This window comes from Odocoileus virginianus, chromosome 1 (assembly GCF_023699985.2).
Source record: "Odocoileus virginianus isolate 20LAN1187 ecotype Illinois chromosome 1, Ovbor_1.2, whole genome shotgun sequence".
NCBI lineage: Eukaryota > Metazoa > Chordata > Mammalia > Artiodactyla > Cervidae > Odocoileus > Odocoileus virginianus.
This window is the reverse complement of record NC_069674.1, coordinates 54,349,418-54,370,279: the sequence shown is the minus strand read 5'-3', so window position 1 is coordinate 54,370,279 and position 20,862 is coordinate 54,349,418. Positions and strand designations below refer to the sequence as shown.

Sequence of the window (20,862 nt, the reverse complement as noted above, 5' to 3'; positions counted from 1 at the left end):
GAATGGGAGAATCAAGAACTCCCCGAGGCTTCTTCTGGTCTGGATTCCCGCAGTGGGCCACTCCTAGGATCCCAGGTCTTAAGACGAGACAAAAATGCCCCCTCCCGACAGCGAGCACCTCCCTCCCACTCCGGGATTGCGAGACCTGAAGGGCTGCATCCGCGGTCGCTGCACTAGCCTGGTGGTGGCACCCCATTCCCCGAACGGATGCCAGGTTCCACCAGGCTGTGAGTGAGGCCACACGGACACCGCGCCCCGGGCGCACCCTCCCCACCCGGCCCGCAGCCCCGCCCCCGGTGGCGGAATCAGGAAGCGGTGACGTGTGGCAGCGCTGACTGGCTGCGGGCCGCCGGGATCGCCGCTGCCAGCAAATTAAGGCGCAGGGCTTCGAGCGCCCGGGCGCAGTGTCCTCCGCGCCCCGCCGCGCTCGCACGGCCACGCTCAGACTCCCAAGCATCCGCCCCCTTTCAGCGACTCTGAGCCGCTCTGACTGTCCCCAGAGTGCGGAGGGAGGAAAGACGTGGAGCGGGTGCTGCAGGACCTCTGGGCTTAGCGCAGCTCATGCTAGTCTTCAGCTTCCGGCGGCGCAGCCTGTGCCCTGCGGAGCGTCCCGGTACTTGCACACTCGGTTGAGCCCGCAGTTGGTACTCTCTGGCTAGTTCGAAGTCTCAGCGGCTAAAGGCTCTTGCGGTGGGGGAAAGGAGACACCGGTGTGGAGCTCTTGGGAGGTTGGGGCTGACTCATCTAGAGTCCCTGGCTCCCCTCTGGCTGCACTTGGAAACTTTGCGCTGTGTTTCGGTCTTTGTCTCTTTTGGGGAAGCTGGACAGCAGTTCGGCAGGCCCGGTCCCTGGCCAGGACCGCACACTAGGGGCCATGGAGTTCACGGCATCGCCCAAGCCCCAGCTTTCTTCCAGGGCCAACGCCTTCTCCATCGCCGCGCTGATGTCGAGCGGCGGCTCCAAAGAGAAGGAAGCAACGGAGAACACTATCAAACCACTGGGTAAGTCGGGCTGCTAGACTGTCCGGGATGGGCAGGCTTTGGGGTGGGGGGGGGCGGCACATTTGTTTGTCCTTCTGTCCCCTAGCTGCACGACGCTTTTGAGGGTGGCCACCTTTTCCGGCTCGCGCGGCAGCTCTGACCACAGACTTATATTGCGGGTGGGAAATTTTTTTTTTTTTTCCCCTCTTAGGCCCAGATTCTTTGGGGACTTCACAGTGTTGTTATATGCAACCAGTTTCATACCTCATACGTCGCTTTCCTTACCGATTTGTCTAGAATGCTTTTGTCAAATCGAACATCCGGGGTGTGTGTGTGTGTGTGTGTGTGTGTGTGTGTGAGTGTAACACTTTTGGGATAAAAGATTTAGGGATGAATAATGAATAAAAGCCCCTTTTTAAGACTCGACAGAATTTATGATGCATCTAACACCTGCTTGTGCATTTGCAACCAAGGAGACTGTCACTTCACAAGATGCTAGTTTAATTTTGTTTTTTCCTGACTTGAATAGATTACACAAAGTCAGCTCCTTAAGACCCCTGTCAGGTGCTGTAGAATAAGCCAGATCTACCGGAATGAACCATTTTCTTTAGAGAAGCTCCAGATATATCAGTAAGACATCATTTCATAGCTGCTGTCACTTTCAGTGGAGGTTGGCAAAAACATTAGCCAGTAACCATTTCCCAAATTCCTCAACTTTTAGCTATACTGTTTATTTAACAACCTTTACCATTTATAGAAGACACTATGCTCAGAGCAAAGGGAGAAAAGTGACTATACTACCCTTAGCATGAGTGAATTGTGTGAGAAAGAAACTGCTGGAGAGGTGTTTCAAGTCCCTTCACAATTGGGAGAAAGAAGTGTTCTCATCATCACCTTTTGGGTCCCTGGGTAATAATTAGTTCACATTCTGATCATCTGGTAGTCCTAAAATAGTGAAAAGCATCAAGTAAACTTAGGGTAATTTTTTAAAACTTCTTAACTTCAATTTTTTTCTTCTTCTCCCTGTCCTTTCTCAACATTTTAACATCTCACACCTTGAAACACAATAATAATATGGAAGATGAAATGTTAGAGAAGAAAAATAAGGGGCCTCAGCAGAGAGAAGAGAGAGCTAGAATCCCTGCAGAAACTTAGAACCAAGGCAAAGGAAACAGGAAGATCTGCAGAAAACATGTCAAAAAGTCTCTCCTCCGTGGTTTTCACTCTCTTTCTCTGGTTCTTCCTATCTAACCTCCCGTGTAAATCTAAACCTGCCAAAGAAATGGAAATAACCAATCAGATAAACTCCAACTGTTTAGAAAAAAATTCACCACTAATTTAAAAGTTAACTTTGTGGCCCTTCCCAACGGTATCGGTATCCACTCCTATTTAGGAGGCCTCCGAGCTCTTTATAAATAAATGTCCGCACTACTGTTTGGCAGCTAACAAGGAAAGAGAATTTCAGGTTAAAATTTCTGACAGGTGTGCAGTAGACTGGGAAACATGCTAGCTTCAGCTCTACTGTCATTTCAACGCTGCTTCCTTCTCTACTTTCCTGAGGGGGAAAATACCTTCCTCTGAATTCTAAACTATAAAACCATTCACAGCTCAAGGTACCCCCACCTCATTCCAGTCTGTAAAGTGAGCATCCTTCCTCCCCTGGGGCTTTTGAGACAGACTCTGAAAGAACCTGAAGGCATCTTAGTCCCTTTCTAGGGCCAGTTCAACCGAGCACTATTATTGACTATAAGCCGAGGACTCCAGCACGTGAAATACCTGTTAAGAGAGAATGCAACACTAGCGAGATGCTAAAGAAAGTATAGGGTGGGAGTCAGAGGTGTCTCATGATTGCTTATTTAAACACATTAGGTCTATTCAAAAGAATCACCTCAACAACTAAGTCATTAAATTTTTTTAAATCGAGATATAACTGACATAAAACATTGTGTTAGAACATTTCTGTATCATTTTCTTCTTCCATTTCCCCACCCTGACACACCGGTTAGTTTGGAGCTTGGAATTTGCCTTTTTCAATTGTCAGAAAAATTTTAAGGCTACTTATTAATTCCCTATAAAGATGTTATGTGAATGTGTTTCTGAAAATATTAGTAGAAAATATAATTTTGTGATCGCATGGTTCTCTTTGAATTTGAAAACAAGGATATGATAATTAATTTGATTATTCTTATTTAAAAATTTTTTCATGAGTTGGATTATTATTGTAAGAGAAGGTTAAAATTCTCTACCTCCTGCTTGCCTGCCCCGAGTCAAAGAGAAATAAAACATTGTGTGTGTGTGTGTGTGTGTGTGTGTACTTAGAACTTATTTCAATTCCTTGAGGGCACTTAGAACAGAGTTGTTTTGGAGTTCAGTTTCACATTGTCGATTCAAGTAGTTTCTTTTTTAAGGGACGCAAGATAATTGGGCCAATTACAAAACTCCCCCTGTATTCCATCAAAGTGACTGGTGTAGTCCCAGGCCCTTATCAGCTGTGGAGGAGAATGTTTGGTTCATAGGCAGTGGTATTCTAGCCTGATGGTTGATGGAAAACTATTCTTCCTACTTTAACACTCTGCTAGTCTGGGTTTGGGGTTCTTTTCCTCACAGAACATTTTTTGAGAGAGAGAAAATAAACACATTGTCCCTCAAGTAATTGTTTCAAGCTAAGTCCAAAAAATTGGAGAGCGTACTGCTGTGATTTAACAAGCAATATGTTAGTCTTTCATAAGATCTCAGACTGATAGGGAAAATGTTCCAATCTAACATCTGAAAGTCTGGGAAACTGAGAACCGGGCAAAGAAGTGAAGTGACTTAATTTTTTTTTTTAAAAAACCACATCCCCAACACCACAGCACACCACACCCCCTTTTCATTTTCTCTTATGGGGAGAGGGCTCCAGGAGGGAAGGGAGGTTCCTCTTAAAGTGAGGAAGGAGCTGATATTTTCGCTGCTTTGATCTCCGTGGAAAAAGTGTCTCCTCTTTGTCAGAGAGGAAGAACTGGTACCAGGGCCCACAAACTGAGAAGAGTGCGGAGGGATAACAACAGGAATATTTGTTTTTAATTCTTTATGATCATTGTCGTCCCCAATATCCACTCCTCACATTTTTTCTTCTCCAAAGTGGGTTTCAAGTAATGGTAACAAGCCATGGTTCTAGAACTCACTCATTTGGTTCAGTAAGCAAGCAAGCAGGAGCCATGCCACTCCACAGGACTCTCAGGCTTGGTTTATGTAGTGAATGGTTTTCACTGCCCTCCGGGAGATCCTGAGCATAACTTTTCCAAAGTCAAATCTCAGTACCTATTTTAGTTGTGCTGCTGTCCTTCTTATATCTTTGATTGACAGAATGAGCTGTCATTCTCAATTCTTTTTGCCTGCAGAACAATTTGTTGAGAAGTCTTCCTGCGCTCAGCCCCTGGGAGAGCTGACCAGCCTAGATGCTCACGGGGAGTTTGGTGGCAGCGGTGCGGGCAGCAGCAGCCCCTCCTCCTCCTCTCTGTGCACCGAGCCACTGATCCCCACCACCCCCATCATCCCCAGCGAGGAAATGGCCAAAATTGCCTGCAGCCTGGAGACCAAGGAGCTCTGGGACAAATTCCATGAGCTAGGCACGGAGATGATCATCACCAAGTCTGGCAGGTAGCAGGAGGGCCTTGTCAGCTGAGGAGTGGGGAGGAGGGAACGGTGCCCTGAGTGGCATAGGGAGTCTCCAGGAACTGGGTGAAACTGCTAGTACTGAGCTTGAAGAGGAAGCTTTGCTCCAGGAGAGTTTCCTTCCACTGACTTGCTTTTGGAAAGATCTACTGAGACAGGTGTCCAGGCATTTGCTTTCTTGGGATCTGGCTATAGGAAGCCCTACCCCCACCCTAAGGGCAAGAGACTGGGCTCTCTTGCTCCCTGCAGCCTGTTGTCTTTTGGGTGCTAAGTTTGCATATGGAGGGAAGCGGGAACTTGACTTGTGCCTGCTGTGGTGCAGGGCAGGCTGCTCCGGTGCAAGGCGGGCTGCTTCCTGTTGTGAGGGAGGCAGGTGGCTTCCTTTTTATCACCTTTTTATCTTCCTTTTATTTGCAGAAGCTCCCATTAAAAACTAAAATTAAAATCAGGGAGATAGAATGAAATTTGAAATGACCACACTCCTGGTAGGAAGGAGCTCTGGTGCGGGGCCCCTAGACACCGAAGTCCGGGCTGACTCAGGGAAGGCAGGAAGGCAGCTCCTGGGACTGGGGCTAAGGCTCTAGGGATCGGTGGCCCCTTGGCGTCTGAATGCTCCAGCTCTCAGGTCTCTGGGACGCACCCTCTCAGAGTCTCCTGAAAAGAAAATCAACCTGAGAACTCCGCTCTGGCTTTCTACTAAGACGGGGTGAGTTTTCTCCCTGCAACACAAGGAGGTTATAGGACTCTGTCTGCTCTGGAGACATCGGTTCAGAGCCTAATGGGCTTGATGATATAGCACAGGATTTCCCCTAATTGCAGACCTTTGGGTATTAATGAGGACTCCTGTAGAGATGACACTTAAGATTATCTAGGCTTGGGAGAAGGTCAGTCTCTGTATTCACATCTCTGTGGCTTTACAGGAAACAAAGAGTTTGGGGGCTGGGTAGAGAGGGAAGGGACCTCTCTTCCTCTCTAATTCTGGCGATTCTCTTTGTCTCACTGTGTCAGGAGGATGTTTCCTACCATCCGTGTGTCCTTTTCCGGTGTGGATTCTGAGGCCAAGTACATAGTCCTGATGGACATCGTCCCTGTGGACAACAAGAGGTACCGCTATGCCTACCATCGGTCCTCCTGGCTGGTGGCTGGCAAAGCGGACCCTCCACTGCCAGCCAGGTTTGTGTCTCCAGATTCTTAGCCAAGCAAAATATCTCCTGCCCTGGCTGTTTGAATTTTCAGCAGGTCTGTTTCTAAAGCCGTGAGTTCCGGTAAGAAAGCGTTCCAAGCCCAGGCACTCCAGGATTAACTATACAAAATATGGATTAGTCTCTGAGAAAGGCAGAGTTTGTACTCAGAACACTGCCTTTAATATTATCTTTCTTCATAATTCATTTCAAAGCTTTTCTTAAATTTCAATTAGAATATTTGTTAGAAATCTGGACCCATTTCATATGACACCCCTAGTTTCTATTTGGCTAACACCCAACAGAATAAACCTACTGATGAAGTGACTGCCCTAAAATTCTTTTTAAAAGTGTGCATTTTAGTGTATTTGTAGCTTGTAGTAGATATTTGTTATAGTGTGGTTATAACTTCACATAGTAAACATCATTTTGGTAAATGTGGGTTTTTTTTTTTGACTAGTAAAAGGCTCAGAGATTTTTAAGTATGAACAACAAACTCTCCCCCCCCCCTCCATAATTAGTGGATAAATGTAATTCAACATCAGGTTAATATACTTTCACTGAAAAATTATTCAATTAATATGTTAGGTAATGACCCAAACAAAACATGCCCATTTTTGTCCTAGTCATTGGTAATGTTTTTCCAGGAGAACCCTGTTTAACAAATCACATGCAAACCTTTATAGCTGCTGCTTTGCCCAAGTGAGCATTCTGGAGGGAAGAAAATGGCATTTTTACTTTATGTTACTATGACTAGCTGAAGAACAGAAATCTAACAGGCACTGTTTAATACAAACAGTGAATCTTTACATTTTACACTACATTTACATAGCTGATTATACATTTAGGGCTCTAAAACCAAAACTTACAGCTTTAAAGTTGTTTTATGACTATGTAATTTTTATAATTGATAGGCAGTTCATATCAAGGCTAAGAATTTATTTAAATGTACGGGTTAAGGAACTTTGATGTTATGGTTCAAAGTATGGTTCTTTTTAAGTATATAGTTTGGAGTCTTAAGGCACAGAATCAACACAGATAATTTACACATACAGTTCAAATGGAATATTAAGCTTACTTAGTAGTCGATCACATTATTAAGCTTGCAGTCTGTTAAGTACACTAGAGACAAGATTAAAAGGAGCCTCTCTGAGTTTTCCATTTCCACAAGAGACTAGGAAGGATCCCAGCCTTTCCAAATCGATATATTAAATAACAATCAGGACTAAAAAAAAATTTTAATGACACTCATTTTGAGTGACTGTAAATGAAAAATTTACAATAGATATTTAAATATAATTAGTGTTCTCTACTATTTACTATTAACTAGCCAGTTCACATTAATCTAGAGCTTCTTTCCAATATTTACAATTTTTTTTAAAGGGGGAAGAGAGAAAGAAAAGAGACAGAGAGCGGAGTATTTTAGCAGATTCCTAACCATTTTTACAAGCAGCCTCCCCCACCCCTTTTCTTTTTTTTTTTCCTCTAAGTCCTTTCTCTAAGAAGTTAATCACTCTTATTTAGCATACATTTTCCTCCTATCTAAAGGTATGGGGAACTGGTTTAGGCCAGTTGGAAATATGACATGCCTTGTTTATGTTACTAATCTGTTCTGGCTGGAAAAAGAAAGCATGTACCAATACACTATCTTAACTGAAGCATGTTTAAGCTATTGCTGGAATTTTAAGTCCCACGAGACTTGAGAGAAGCGGGGCTTCCTGTAGGCTTTTTCATTCATCCTAGTTCAGTTTATTTATATTGATATTAGATTAAAATGTTTGTGCCTTATAGGATAGAAATATTCTAGATTATACAAGCAACTATTTTTTATTGCTATTAAAAGACACTGCTATAATTTCTAGCTACATAAGGGAAAGGTAAAGAATTTGGGAGGTGATCATTTTTGCACTTATGGTAGAAATTCCTTGCAATTCTAGCTCTTTGAAAGATTTTATTTTAGGCTAAAATTCATCAGTCACTTGTTTCTAATCAGAAGAAATGATGCTTGACAGTATCATTTGATCATAGTAATGGGCAAGACATTATACATAACCTAAATAATGTTTTTTTTTTCATATAGGACATTTCCTTTCTTTAAAAAAGTTGATATTTAAATTATTATTTATTAATCTTATTATATGTGGTAAATTGATACATAAAGAGGGACCATCTCATCAACTTTTAGGACTAAATATTTTTACTCCTCTTTGGAGGAGTGGGTAGGATGTGGTTGTTGTTGCTTAGGCCCTCAGTCCTGTCTGAATCTTTGTGACCCTATGGACTGCAGCACGCCAGGCTTCCCTGACCTTCGTCATCTTCCAGAGCTTGCTCAAACTCAGTCTATTCAGTCAGCGGTGCCATCCAACCATCTCGTCCTCTGTCGTCTCCTTCTCCTCCTACCTTCCATTTTTCCCAGCATCAGTGTTTTTTCTAATCAGGATGTGGTGCTTATTAGTAAAACAACTGTGTCTATAGAGTAACAGCCTTGGAAGGGTGATACTTGAAAAGCAATTTAATATTATGGTGTGTCATTGAAGAATACTTCAACTGAAAGGCAATTCTGAGCACTCCTTTAAAAAATTATTCAGGCAGACAAATACCTAAAACCTTTAAAGTTCTTGTATGGGTTTGGTAAGAGTCTTTGGTACTATTAGCCTGTTTTTTGCTTAGATTCTGGTGGGCTTTGTGAGTTGCAGCCTGTGATTCCAATTCTTCTATTGTTAGTCCTCTGTGTGACAAACCAGGGCATAGACTTCTTATTCTTTACATGAATATTGTTAGGAAAGGCTTTTTTAAAAAACTTTTTTCCTTTCCTTTGTTCCCTCCATAATATGTATGTTTAATGGTAGTTACAAAGATTCTCTACAAAATATAAATATAAATAACCTGTGGCATGGATAAAGGAATTTATCCCGTTAAATCAAGAACATTTCCTTCTCGTGTTATTAGTTCTGTGATCTCCCATGACTTCAGAAAAGCTTCTGTTGAGTGGATATTAGGATTGTGATTTACAAAGGGTTGTACTTAGTTTAAAGCTTTGCAGGTAAAGCAAATGACTTGCATTTAACTGTCAGTAGGTAAAAGCTAGCCAAAAACATAGCAGCTGATCAATAAATGACAAATGCCTGATAAGTACATTTTTCCCCCATCAAAGCTTTTTTTTGGGAGGGGGGAGTGCTTAGTCTACTTACAGATAAATACACTAAATAATTTGAAGCTTACCCAGCTTGTTTTCACTCTCATTAGCGAGCACTTAACAAGGTAATGATGAAAGAAATAATATTAAGGTACCAGGAGAAGCAAATAGACTATGTGAGCTATTAAAAGTTCCCTGAGTCACTGTATAAAAATTACTGTCATGCTTATAAAGAAAACAAACTTTAAACTGAGCCACCTTCGAGTTTAAATGGATAGATTCTCTAGAATTGTTTCCTCTTAAATTATTTGTCTTCACTGCTTTTTAGCAATGTTTATACTAGGAGCTCATTATGCAATTAGTTTAACCTAGACCTTCTTTTGAAAATACCTACAATTGAATTTTATATTTGACAGAAGCAGACCAGTAGTTGATTAATTAGATGAAAAAAAAAATCACCTTTAAAAAAACAACTTGCTCAGCAAATAATAGAAAATGTATTAAGTATTATCCCTTGAAAATTAATAATAGGAAATGTATTAAGTATTACCCCTTTAAAATCATTGGTACACAAAGAAACACATCTGTATGTTTTAGCATTATTTTGGCATTGCTGTATTATTAAATTTGAGATTAAATGAGGCAAATAAAAATTCACCATTTATATGAGATTTTTGTGTTCCTTTAGAATCAGGGTATTTTAAAACCCACAGAGAGATTTTTTTTAAATGTCTCAATAAAATTCTGTCATAATTTTCTTAGGTTGTATGTACATCCAGACTCTCCTTTTACTGGCGAGCAGCTACTCAAACAGATGGTGTCTTTTGAAAAGGTGAAACTCACAAACAATGAACTGGATCAGCATGGCCATGTAAGTACAGTACTTGGACTACATGGATTCCCTGGGGTAGAATGGAGAAGCCACGTGAAACTCTCTCTCTTGAAGTCTCTTCCTTTTCTCCTTTTTCCCCTCCAACCTTCCCGCTCTGAGTCATCCTGTGAGAACATTCTTGTGTTCTTTGGGGAACCCTTATACGTACAGAGATGCTGTATGCCATTACTATGTAAGAGGGTCAGGGACCTTTGGCACCATGGAATCCCACTTCTGCAAATGCTTTACCACCTGTGCCAACTAAACACAGGGCATGTGCATTTTGGAGGTTACTATAGCCCATTCTTGGATTAAATATTTAATTTCTATCAGTGATAGATAACACAGCATAAAGGGAATGGGGCTGAGACCTCCTGTGGAGGTTTCCCAAAGTGTGTTCTGCAGAATACATTCTTGTGAGATACAATGGGACCAAAGGGTTTTGTGTACAAATAAATTTGGAAAAGTGCTGTTCGCTTATTACATGTCTCCTCTATAGTGAATCTTATGAATATTTAGAACACAGAGAAGTCTTGCTGTTAAAAACAAAATGATTTGATTTTATATATCAATAAGGAATTCATCAAAATGTGGAGAAAAGAGAAACTGGAATTCTGAGCTCCTATCAACATTTAACAGAACAGCCATTAACAAAGGCTTTTACACATGCTAAGACTGCTTTTTAAGGAACTATCTGTGATGTTATTTCATGCTCTTAAGTAAAGATTTACATTTTAAAAAGTGTTTTAGAATTTATGCTAAGGAAACTTCAGACAGACATGCATGCTTCTTTGTGATGAGGAGAATACTGTTTCTTTTTTTTTTTCTTCCTTTGCCCTGTATGCCAGAAAGCAAGTTGGTATTTTCATAATTTCTCTCCTTGGCTTAGATATTCTCATATAATTATTCTCTCTCTTATCCCTTTTACTAAAGCTCTTGTTACTTAAGATTTTAATTTTTATTGGATCTATGCAATTTAGTAGAAGAGTTTCAAAACTTAAAAAAAAATGGTTACATATACATATATAATAAAATAGAGAGCTCTAGACATGGTTCTAAAAATTGGATTGACCCTAAAACCAAGTAAATCACTTCAGGCACTGCCACCATTCATATGCCCACAAGAGACTTTGTTTTTTCTGACCAAGTCAGAGTAACTAGGTTAACCTACAACTCAGTTGTCCAGAATTGGTGTGTTTTCCTTTCGGCATCAGTTTCATGAAGAGGAATAGCACTAACCTATACTTCAGGAGCTCTGGGTTCTAGTCTGATTATGCCAAGATCAGATCGTGACAAATTGTTTGCCTAAATCTTAGATGATTGCTAATATCCGTTTTGGCTTTAAAATTTTATTATTTAATATAACTCTTTTTCACTAGAAACAGTATGTTCTGAAAGCTACAAGGAAATCTTTTAGATCTTGTGTTGTTTAGACAAGTTCTCTGAATCAGCCCTGAAGAAGCCCCCCTTTACAGATACATTTTTGGTTTTTATAATAGGAAAATTTCTTATTTCCAGGAATTTATTTCTCTAATGAAGTAAAGTCTACATTTCTATCAGTATTTCTTAGATCCATGAAAGCCTGAGCAGAGGTTCAAGAAGCCCTGGGGTCTGAGATTCAGTCTCAGGTCTGAGTCTGTCCGATACCCTTTCCTAAAGGAAATTAACCTAGGGCTGGTATAAATAAGGAAGAGGGGACCTTATTTAAAACTTAGGGCTTTTTCCAGTGTGTATGTATGTGTGTGCGTATGTGATTTGAAAACTCTTATCTTCTTGGTAGAACATATAGTGAATGCTCAGGTTTTTCTTATACCAGTTTCAGGAGGCAAATGTTTGGCTTTGTCACTTCAAGTTTATTCCAGTTTTAGGACTGAGCACAGATTCTTGAATTCCTTGGAATAAATGCATTATACAAAGAGATAACTTTTTAAAGTTTATTTTGATTCATTTGAAGCTCTTATTTGCTTCAGTAATTCCTGTTCAGATTTGGGATCATAAAAAGATGGCGTGTTCAAAATTCTATGCCAGTTAATGCCCTGTAACTTTGTTGGTGTATATCTCAGTGCAGAAATAGATTGATTCTATATCAGTTATCTCACAGTGACTAGTATTTAACTCTCCTAAAGTCAACCAGCATTAACATTCACCCACACCCAAGTTAGCCAAGGAAACAAGAGAGCAACAATACTGCATGCTGTTGACCCTGGTCCTGCCACAGCATGTATTAAACACCTCCTCTGAGAACCATGCTCTCTGCTAGGCTCCTGAGGTTAAGGGCATACAATGTGAGCCCTGTTATCCCAAGAAAAACATACTCAATTTTGTATACTTAGGTAGCTGTCTGGGTGTGGCATTGGGGAAGATATAGAAAATCTTTAATATCTGAAAGTAAATTTTGTTGTTCAAATTTCATAATGGCAACTGTATTTTATTTAAATGATACATGAAAAATAGTGCCTTTGTAAACAAGGGTATGTTTCTGATTTCTAAGTATTGGGCAACTTTTATTAGCTATAGAATGGAAGACAGCTGTCATTATCATTCCTATTTAGTTTGTAACTGGAAGTTGGAATCAATGAAACTATCAGACATGATGATGATGATGATAATACAGTTACGTTTACTGAGCACTTCGTATTTGCTATGTGATTTACAAGAGTTACATCATCTGATTCTCACCACAACTCCTGTGAGTTTAAAACTTAAATGCTTTTGCATTTAAGAAAATGGGGTGAGAAAGGTACGATCACTTGACCCAAGATTAAAAGAGCGAGAAAGTATCGGATTCAGTATTCCAACCAAAGTCTCTCTCACACCTCACTGCCTTTTAAGTTTTATTTCCCTACCATCCGCCACCCACCCCAACCCCCAAACCCCCACTGTCCCAAGTAACAATCTGCTTCCTCAAATATGTAATTTCTTACTTTAGAAAATTTAGAGACATACTGCCTCTAACCAGACTAAAAAACAAAAACTTTTTTTTTTTTCAAAATAAACCTATCCTCCAGATGACTTTTTCTGCTATAATTTTAGAAAGAACACTTGAAACAACCTGTGTTATTTGCAGTTGTTTTGGTAAAGTGTGATTCACAATGATGACTCTGCAGTATTATGTACAAACTACTTGCCTGAAGGATGAAAAGGGTCAATTTTAATCTTAAAACTGCATTTGAAACTGTAGATTTTATGATTCTTTCTTTGCCTCATTGTAATTGGGCCTGTTTAGCAACATAAAAACCTACATTTCAGTACTGTGCTTGCCATTCTTTGTTGTAGATAATTTTGAACTCAATGCATAAGTACCAGCCACGGGTGCACATCATTAAGAAGAAAGACCACACAGCCTCATTACTCAATCTGAAGTCTGAAGAATTCAGAACATTCATCTTTCCAGAAACAGTTTTTACAGCAGTCACTGCCTACCAGAATCAACTGGTGAGTGTACCCTTCACAATTTTTTTTGCCAAAAAAGATGAGGTTTTAGGAGATGCTTTTATCTTTTTGGAGAGAAGGGCTATCCCAGTACTCAAAACGGAAGTTTACTTTGAAGAAAGCTATGGAGACTCAGCCCCGGGACCTCCAAGTATGTTGAGTGACTGCAGCTCAGTGTTATAAAGGTCTGTGTTTCCTAGAACCGTTACTTTCCCAGTCAAGCTGTTTATGGCCCATTCTCCTGCCAAAACCTATCCCAAACTGACTTCTTACCAGCTTCCTTTACCTCCTCTTGGTAGGGTCTCATGATGTACATAACCATATACTCATGAATTCATAAAATTTTAAAGTTCAGTTTTTCTGCTAAATTAGCACACACAGTCTAGCCAACTATCCAAATTATTGATTTGTTAGATATTTTGTGAGACTTACTCAGCTGAAATTCAGGCTAATTATAGTAGAATGATTTTAAATACCTCTTTAGATAATAAACTGTATTATGTAAACATCAAGAAATCTAATTTATAATATTGAGTTTTATATTTTCTACTCTTGTAAATCATATTTAAATTTTATGCATTTCTAAGGCTTAGACTAAGTTGGTAAATAATTATTAAAGTGTTGCTAAGGACTGGGTGCTATTAAGATTCTTCCCCATTTATTCTTTCATGGTCAGCATAAACTTGAAGGCTTTCTATATGACTTTGAGTAGACTTCAGTTCATCACTGTGGCTGCCATTTTCTTTGCCTGTAAACTGGGACTAAGAACTGGCCCATCTTAGGGAATTCCTGTAAAGCTCAAATGAGATGCTATACATAAACATGCCTTTGGAAACTCTAAGGCACTCTATCAAAAAGGCATGTTGTGACTATTAGACTGTCTCTGGAATGTCCAAAGAGGATTTGTCACCATATGGATTTTTCAAAATTAGTGGCATTTTAAAAAATGAACTAATGTATAAATAATGAAATCAATGTACAAATGTTATCATACTATTTATCTTTAAGTGAAAGCAAAGTACTATAACTTTTTTATTATCCCTAAAATAACACAAGAGTGCCAACTTTCAGAGAATGTCCAAGTTAAAAATTTGGGTATAGACTGAAGCCCACAGAGGCCTAAAACACTAATCTTACTTTTCTTAGAATCTAGAACACTGACATCAACAATCCCGTTTTCAACTTATTTGAGGACACATGTATATATATGTCATAGGTTCACAAAAGATTCCTGAAACATGCATTCAACTTATACTAACTGAATTAGTAGCTTTTATACTATAAACATTGAAAAAAGAAAGTATTAGTCACTCAGTTGTGTCCGACTCTTTGCGACCCTTGGACTGCAACCCGCCAGGCTCCTCTGTACATAGGATTTTCCAGGCAAAGATACTGGAGTGGGTTGCCATTTCCTTCTTCAGGGGATCTTCCCAACCCAGGGATCGAACCCACATCTCCTGCACTGCAGGCACATTCTTTACCTACTGGGCTACCAGGGAAAGACTCATATAACATTGTGTGTGTGTGTGTGTGTGTGTGTGTGTGTGTGTGTGTGTGTGTGCTCAGTTGTGTCCAACTCTTTGCAGCTGCATAGACTGTGGCCCGCCAGGCTCCTCTGTCCATGGAATTATTCAGGCAAGAATATTGGAGTGGGTTGCCATTTCCTTCTCCAGGGGATCTTCCTAACCCAAGGATCGAACCCAGGATTCTTGCATTGCTGGTGGATGCTTTACCATCTGAGCTATTAGGGAAATACAAGAGACCCTGTTGATGTTTGAGAATGAAAGAAAAATTTGTCATGTGAAAACTTCATTGCTTTTATGAAAATCATCTGTGAAAATTATGGACAGAACAAAATTAAGGGAATTTTAAGTATAACATCTGAAATTTGGTCTAATTGACAAAAGCGCAATCCTGAATAAATATTGGCAGGACCTCTCATATCACATAAAATGGAACAGGAGGCTATTATCTACATGATTATAATAATAGCTAATATTTGGGTACTTACCATGTGCAAAACACCATTTAAAGTACATTGTCTTATTTAATCCTCACAATAATATTTTGAGGTAGGAACAACAGTATTTTTATGTTGCATTTTATAGCCAAAAGAATTGAGGCATGGAGTTAAATAACTTATCCAATGAGACCTTGCTGCTTCTATCATAGATTTAAATCCAGGTGGTTAGGTGTTAAATGTCAGTGTTCTTAACCTCTAAGCTTTAGGTACTTATGTCCCCAAAAAAGCAGAACCTCACCTCCTCTCAGCTTGTGACCCTGATGGATTCAAGACATCCTATTTTAAAGGGTTTTAGTTCTTTATGTTAATTTCTTTTCTTCTCAGCATATGCTCACTGCTTACCTGCTCTGTGCAGGGAGCTCCCCACACTGACAGTAATCAGTGTGACAAGATGGTCATCATTCTAAATTGACAGAATATCCTCTGGCATTAGCTGTTTCTAATAGGAGCTGTATGCTTTAGTGACATTATCTCATTGAATTCTTTTGTTCCCACTCAACATTTATCTGGAAGATTTTCAAAATCCAAAAGTTAAACAAATAGTAAAATGAAGCACATGTACTCTCTACCCAGATTCAACAATTAAATTTTTGCAGTTTTTTACCTTCCCTGCTCCATTTCTCAACCTCTGTTGAGGTATATACTTTCCCCCTTCTCTCAATCATTTGAAACTAAGTTGTATGCATCTTGATACTTTACTTGTAAGTACTTCTACAAGCCCAGACTGACAATAAGATTATTTTGTAACTACAATATCTTTAACACATTTAAAACTGAGTTTGTATTAAAAATTTCAGGATGGACCAACAAATGTCTTTATAGCCTCTACCCCCTTCCCCTACACTAGTATTCACCAAAGGTTCATGGTTTGGATGTTACTTTTAACTTAGAAAAAAAAATCTCTATATTTTTAATCAATATCTCACTTAATTCTGATACTAATCCCCTGAATAAGGCCCTAAGAGCTCCATTTTGTGGATGAAGAAACTGAGGTTCAGAATGGTTAATACACTACCCCAAGGTCACAAATCTGGTAAGTGGGATAATTCCTTTTGGGTGTTAATTCCTACTTTTTGAAAGCATCATGCTAGATTGCAGGATTAAAAAAGTGACCACTGACAGTGTAAAGGCTGGGAAACTGAATTTGAAAATACTTAGTTAAAATAGGTTAAGATTCTAATAACCACATATCCCAATACTAGTTACTCCTCTTGAGAAATGTTTATTTCTAGTTAAGATTATAAGTGGGCTCAAAAATCCACCTACCAGTGCCTATCTAGCTTTCACTGCATCATTAAGTGTAATGATTAATATGATTGGTATATCATTTCATTGCTAAATAACCACAATAAAAATGACTAAATTCAGAACTGATTTTCTCAATAGATCCTGCCAGGTCTGAGTTTATTTCTATGCTTCTACCTTGAAAGCCATAATCCCTAGCACAATGCCGCGTGCGTGCACACACACATGTGTGTGTGTGTGTGTGTGTGTGTGTACATCCCATCCCCCCTACACTGACATTGTGCTAGGGGTTATGGCTTTAAAGGTAGAAGCATAGAAATAAACACTGCTATATCATGCTTGTCTACTGATTTGCCTATAATAAACATAAAATAAATATATAGGAATTAAACAAATTAAATATGTACTAAGTATAATATAAAATAAGTTTTTCATGGCTAAAAAACATAAAAGATTTAAAATTTCACACTTAAGATCATATTTATATCTCCTAAACTTTGGATAGACATTACTTTCATATATATTAACAGCAAAATCAAAGTGTCCAATAGAATTTGTGAAAAAGCTTCTCATTTATTGTGTCTGGTAGTTTTATTTGTGAGAAATGAAAAAGGCGCTTTTTTTCCTATTTTTTTCCTCTGGTTTTTGTGAGGAAATGATTGCATTTCTTTACATTATTAGTTTAAAGCTAAATACATTACACTCTCAACAAACTATTTTATAATTTAAGATTTAAAGGTCATACATTGTTTTTGAGCAGGCAAGCCATTGCTTTAGAGTTGAAGTGTAGGTCAGGTTTCATTTTTAAATGCCTTTGGACAGATCTTTTCCTGATAATTGGAGAAATGGTCTCTGAGGGCCAATTTCACCTTGTGGTTGGGAACCTCAGCTCTACTCAGAGTCCAGTGATATCACATGGAATAATAACTATTGGAAAAAGTCCCCTTCTGTTTGGTGCAGCTGGCAGTGTAAAATTCTGCCCTCTATTTATGCATACACTTATCTATAGATAAAGGAGATGTTGAATAAGTGAATTTTGTGGTTAGGAAATGCATTATGATCCATATTTTCAAGACGATACATGAAAAAAAAAGGGGAGGGGTATATTTTTGCTGGAATGGGCTTCCCTGGTGGCTCAAATGGTAAAGTATCTATCTGCAATGCAGGAGGCCCAGTTCGATCCTTGGGTCGGGAAGATCCCTGGAGAAGGGAACGGCAACCCACTCCAGTATTCTTTTTTTGTTTGTTTTACACTCCAGTATTCTTGCCTGGAGAACTCTATGGACAGAGGAGCCTGGTGGGTTACAGTCCATGGGGTCACAAAAAGTCAGATACACTGAGTGACTGACTCTTTCACTTTTCACTTTCAGTCTGTGATTTGCATGTGTGTAGATACACTTGAAACTGCAGGATTTCTTAAGCACATACTACTGTCCTTACTTGCTAATTGTTTTTCCTCACAAAATGAAAAACACTGCATTTTTAAAATTTGTTGTTGACTCATAAAGACATTTCAGTAGTTTCACATGGGGTTCTATACATATTATGTTCAGTAATTGACTATTTTGGGATCCTTCTTTTAGTTTTACCTTTGACATGGGTGACATTGTCCAATGGTGTTAAAAGCTGGAGGTGTTTTATATTACGAAAATGATGTCCAACTGAAATCACTGTATATAACTCAGATCCTTTCTTTCGTCAGTTCTAACTTTCTCAGTTCTCCCAAATTTCACAAAGGGATGTAAAACTATATCTGCAAAACTGAATTTCTGTTAGCTACTGGTTTTTATTTAAATATCTATGGGATAAAATCTGTGCCTAAACTTTTAAAAATGTATGATTAACTAGAATGTTAAAACTTTGCTATTTAAAAATTTTTTCTGAAAATAGAAAACAAAATGCTTTTTATATAAACTTAAAAAGAATTTCGCTTAGTCTATAACTGGTAAACATGAAATCATATTTCTGACTGCTTGTTTTTGAAGCAAAGTTCAACCAACATTTCTAAGCAACTTACTGTTGGCACCCTGATAGACTGAGTCTAGCGACACCACAGTGAGCTCATTAAGAAGGTTAACCCACAGTTCCTGTGTTGTTAATCAGTACTTCATAAAGCCTGTTCAAGACTGTAGTGATCAGTTCAGGGGCCCCAAACAACTGTAGTAAGAGATCTATTCAGCTTTTATCCTCTAACTTTCAAAAGTAATTATTAGATAACAGGAATTAGGTAACACGGCCCATAGAGAAAGTAAATACTGGGTTAATGTCCTGAGCTCCTTTTCTAACTAGCACACTAAAGTTAAATCAGTGCTGAACCAATTGGTAAATCTAGCTGTATATACTATTCTTGAAGTTACAGTTTGAAATTATATCAAACTATAAAGTAGAAAAGTTACCATTGGTACTCTTGGGGATGATGAAAGAAATACTATAAAGATACTAGAAAGAGAAAAATTCTAATAAATGAAAGAAAGTTCCAAAGAAATCTGAAAACCTGTGTTGAATTTTATTTACTTCCTCATTCAAAGTTATGGTGGTAATACTAGATACTGTGACACATTAGCTGACAACACACACTGAAAGTATTTACTCTCTACAGTAACTCCACAATCATCACATTCTAAGCTAATAGTCTTTACCTTTTGGAAATACAAATAACAAATAGAATTCTCAAAATCCTTTTCAGGGACAAAGTGGATAGAAAGTCTTTAGTTATTATATGGATAATATTTTATATTCTTTTAGTTTATGAAGACTCAAAGAAAGCTTGATGTGGTTCACATTTTTAAAAATTGTATTTCATTTTTTTATTGCTGCACTGCACGGCTTGCAGGATCTTAGTTCCCTGACCACGGACTGAACCCAGGGCCTGGCAGTGAAAGCACTGAATCCTACCCACTGGACTACCAGGGAATTCCTGAGATGGTTCACATTTTAGAGGGATGGTTGCAAAAGGACTTTGTTCAAAATTGTTTCTGCATCAGATATTATTTGCTTCTGTCTTCAGAAAATTTTATCCACTGGCAAATCCATTCACTTTTTAATCTTATAAATGAGCTTGTAGAAACTAAACTTGAAAGGAGCCTTAACTTTATTCATCTACCTCACAGTTTCAGTTTGAAAATTTCTGGGATTGGTTCACCCTTAATGTCAGTAACACTGCAGTGAATGTTCTGCCATCCTTTTTAGTAACACTTAAATGACTTCCAGTTCTGGTCAGCTGTGTATCCCTCTGCCTGCTCCGTGGAATTTTAGGGACTGCATGTTCTCAGTTTTGTTGATGAATTATTGTGAAAGTGTTTTCATGAACTATAAAGCAATTTAGAAATCTGAAATATTTCATTTATAATTATTCAGTAGAAAGAGATGAAAAAAATCCTGTCTTTGAGGATTCAAAAATCTTGTTGATAATTTATAATCCTAAAATATATTGATTGTTTGGACTTTATAAGATGTTTATAATTTATTTCAAACAAAATATTTTGCCTTTGCCCTGAAAATTGACCTTCAGTACTAAATCCTAGTCTGAAAAGAATGGTTAAAATAGACTTTACCTTTTAGAAATCCATGCCCTTAATTAAAGAGGTGACTGAGTGTGAGAGAGGTTCTCTACAAACTATTGATGGCCATACACTAGGGACAACCTCAGCAGTTCCTGTATATTTCTTTCTATGCACACCTAAAGTCCTGTTGTTGTCCATTAAGAACAGGTTTCTTACTTATCTAAGTTATTTTCTTCACTGTTTACCATTTTCCATTAACTAAGCTAAAAAGGAAATTAGCAATTTTATTTTTGGCTGCTCTAAAGTAAATGTCTAAAAATAAGGCTAAAAATAAGAATTTCTGAGGTACTGCCAAGTGTCCTTAAAAATAAATTTAAATAAATATGCTAGAAAATCAAAGTAAATAACTTGTATAAGAAAAAAACTAATACCAAAGAATCAATCTTACAACTTGCCAATATTAATGATAGAGAAGTAGCATCTCTCTGGCCAGGACAGTGTGGGAAGTTCTATTCTGAGTGAGGTATATAGCTTTTTGTACTTTGCACATTGGTTAGCACATACTGAGAAAACTTTAGAAAGAAAAACAATGATTTTCTTTTGTAATGAATAAAGCAGTTCTTTAGGTGTTAATGGTTTAAAGTGAACAGTAGATACATTCTGATCAAAGGAAAAGTATTGGCAAAACAATATTTCAAACTGTTGTTAATTGTTCTGTTTTTAATTGTGTTTATTATTTACTTTGAAAGAGGAAGGCATGCCTCCCTCAGCCTCTAACTTTTTTTCAGGTTAAGACTATTGCGTGTGTGTTTCTCCCTCTCTCCAAAGATGAATGTG

At 38.5% G+C, this 20,862-nt stretch overlaps 1 protein-coding gene across 1 annotated transcript in view; it reads left to right on the top strand.

The window, feature by feature from the left end:
• Positions 1 to 427: 427 nt before the first annotated feature.
• Positions 428 to 20,862, top strand: part of TBX20 (T-box transcription factor 20) — a 45,289-nt gene continuing 24,854 nt past the window's right edge. The window contains exons 1-5 of the mRNA XM_020889338.2: positions 428 to 1,001; positions 4,361 to 4,619; positions 5,643 to 5,807; positions 9,714 to 9,822; positions 13,099 to 13,257. Of these exons, the coding sequence (XP_020744997.1) occupies positions 875 to 1,001; positions 4,361 to 4,619; positions 5,643 to 5,807; positions 9,714 to 9,822; positions 13,099 to 13,257 (819 nt within the window). The 5' untranslated portion in view covers positions 428 to 874. The remainder of the gene's footprint in view (positions 1,002 to 4,360; positions 4,620 to 5,642; positions 5,808 to 9,713; positions 9,823 to 13,098; positions 13,258 to 20,862) is intronic.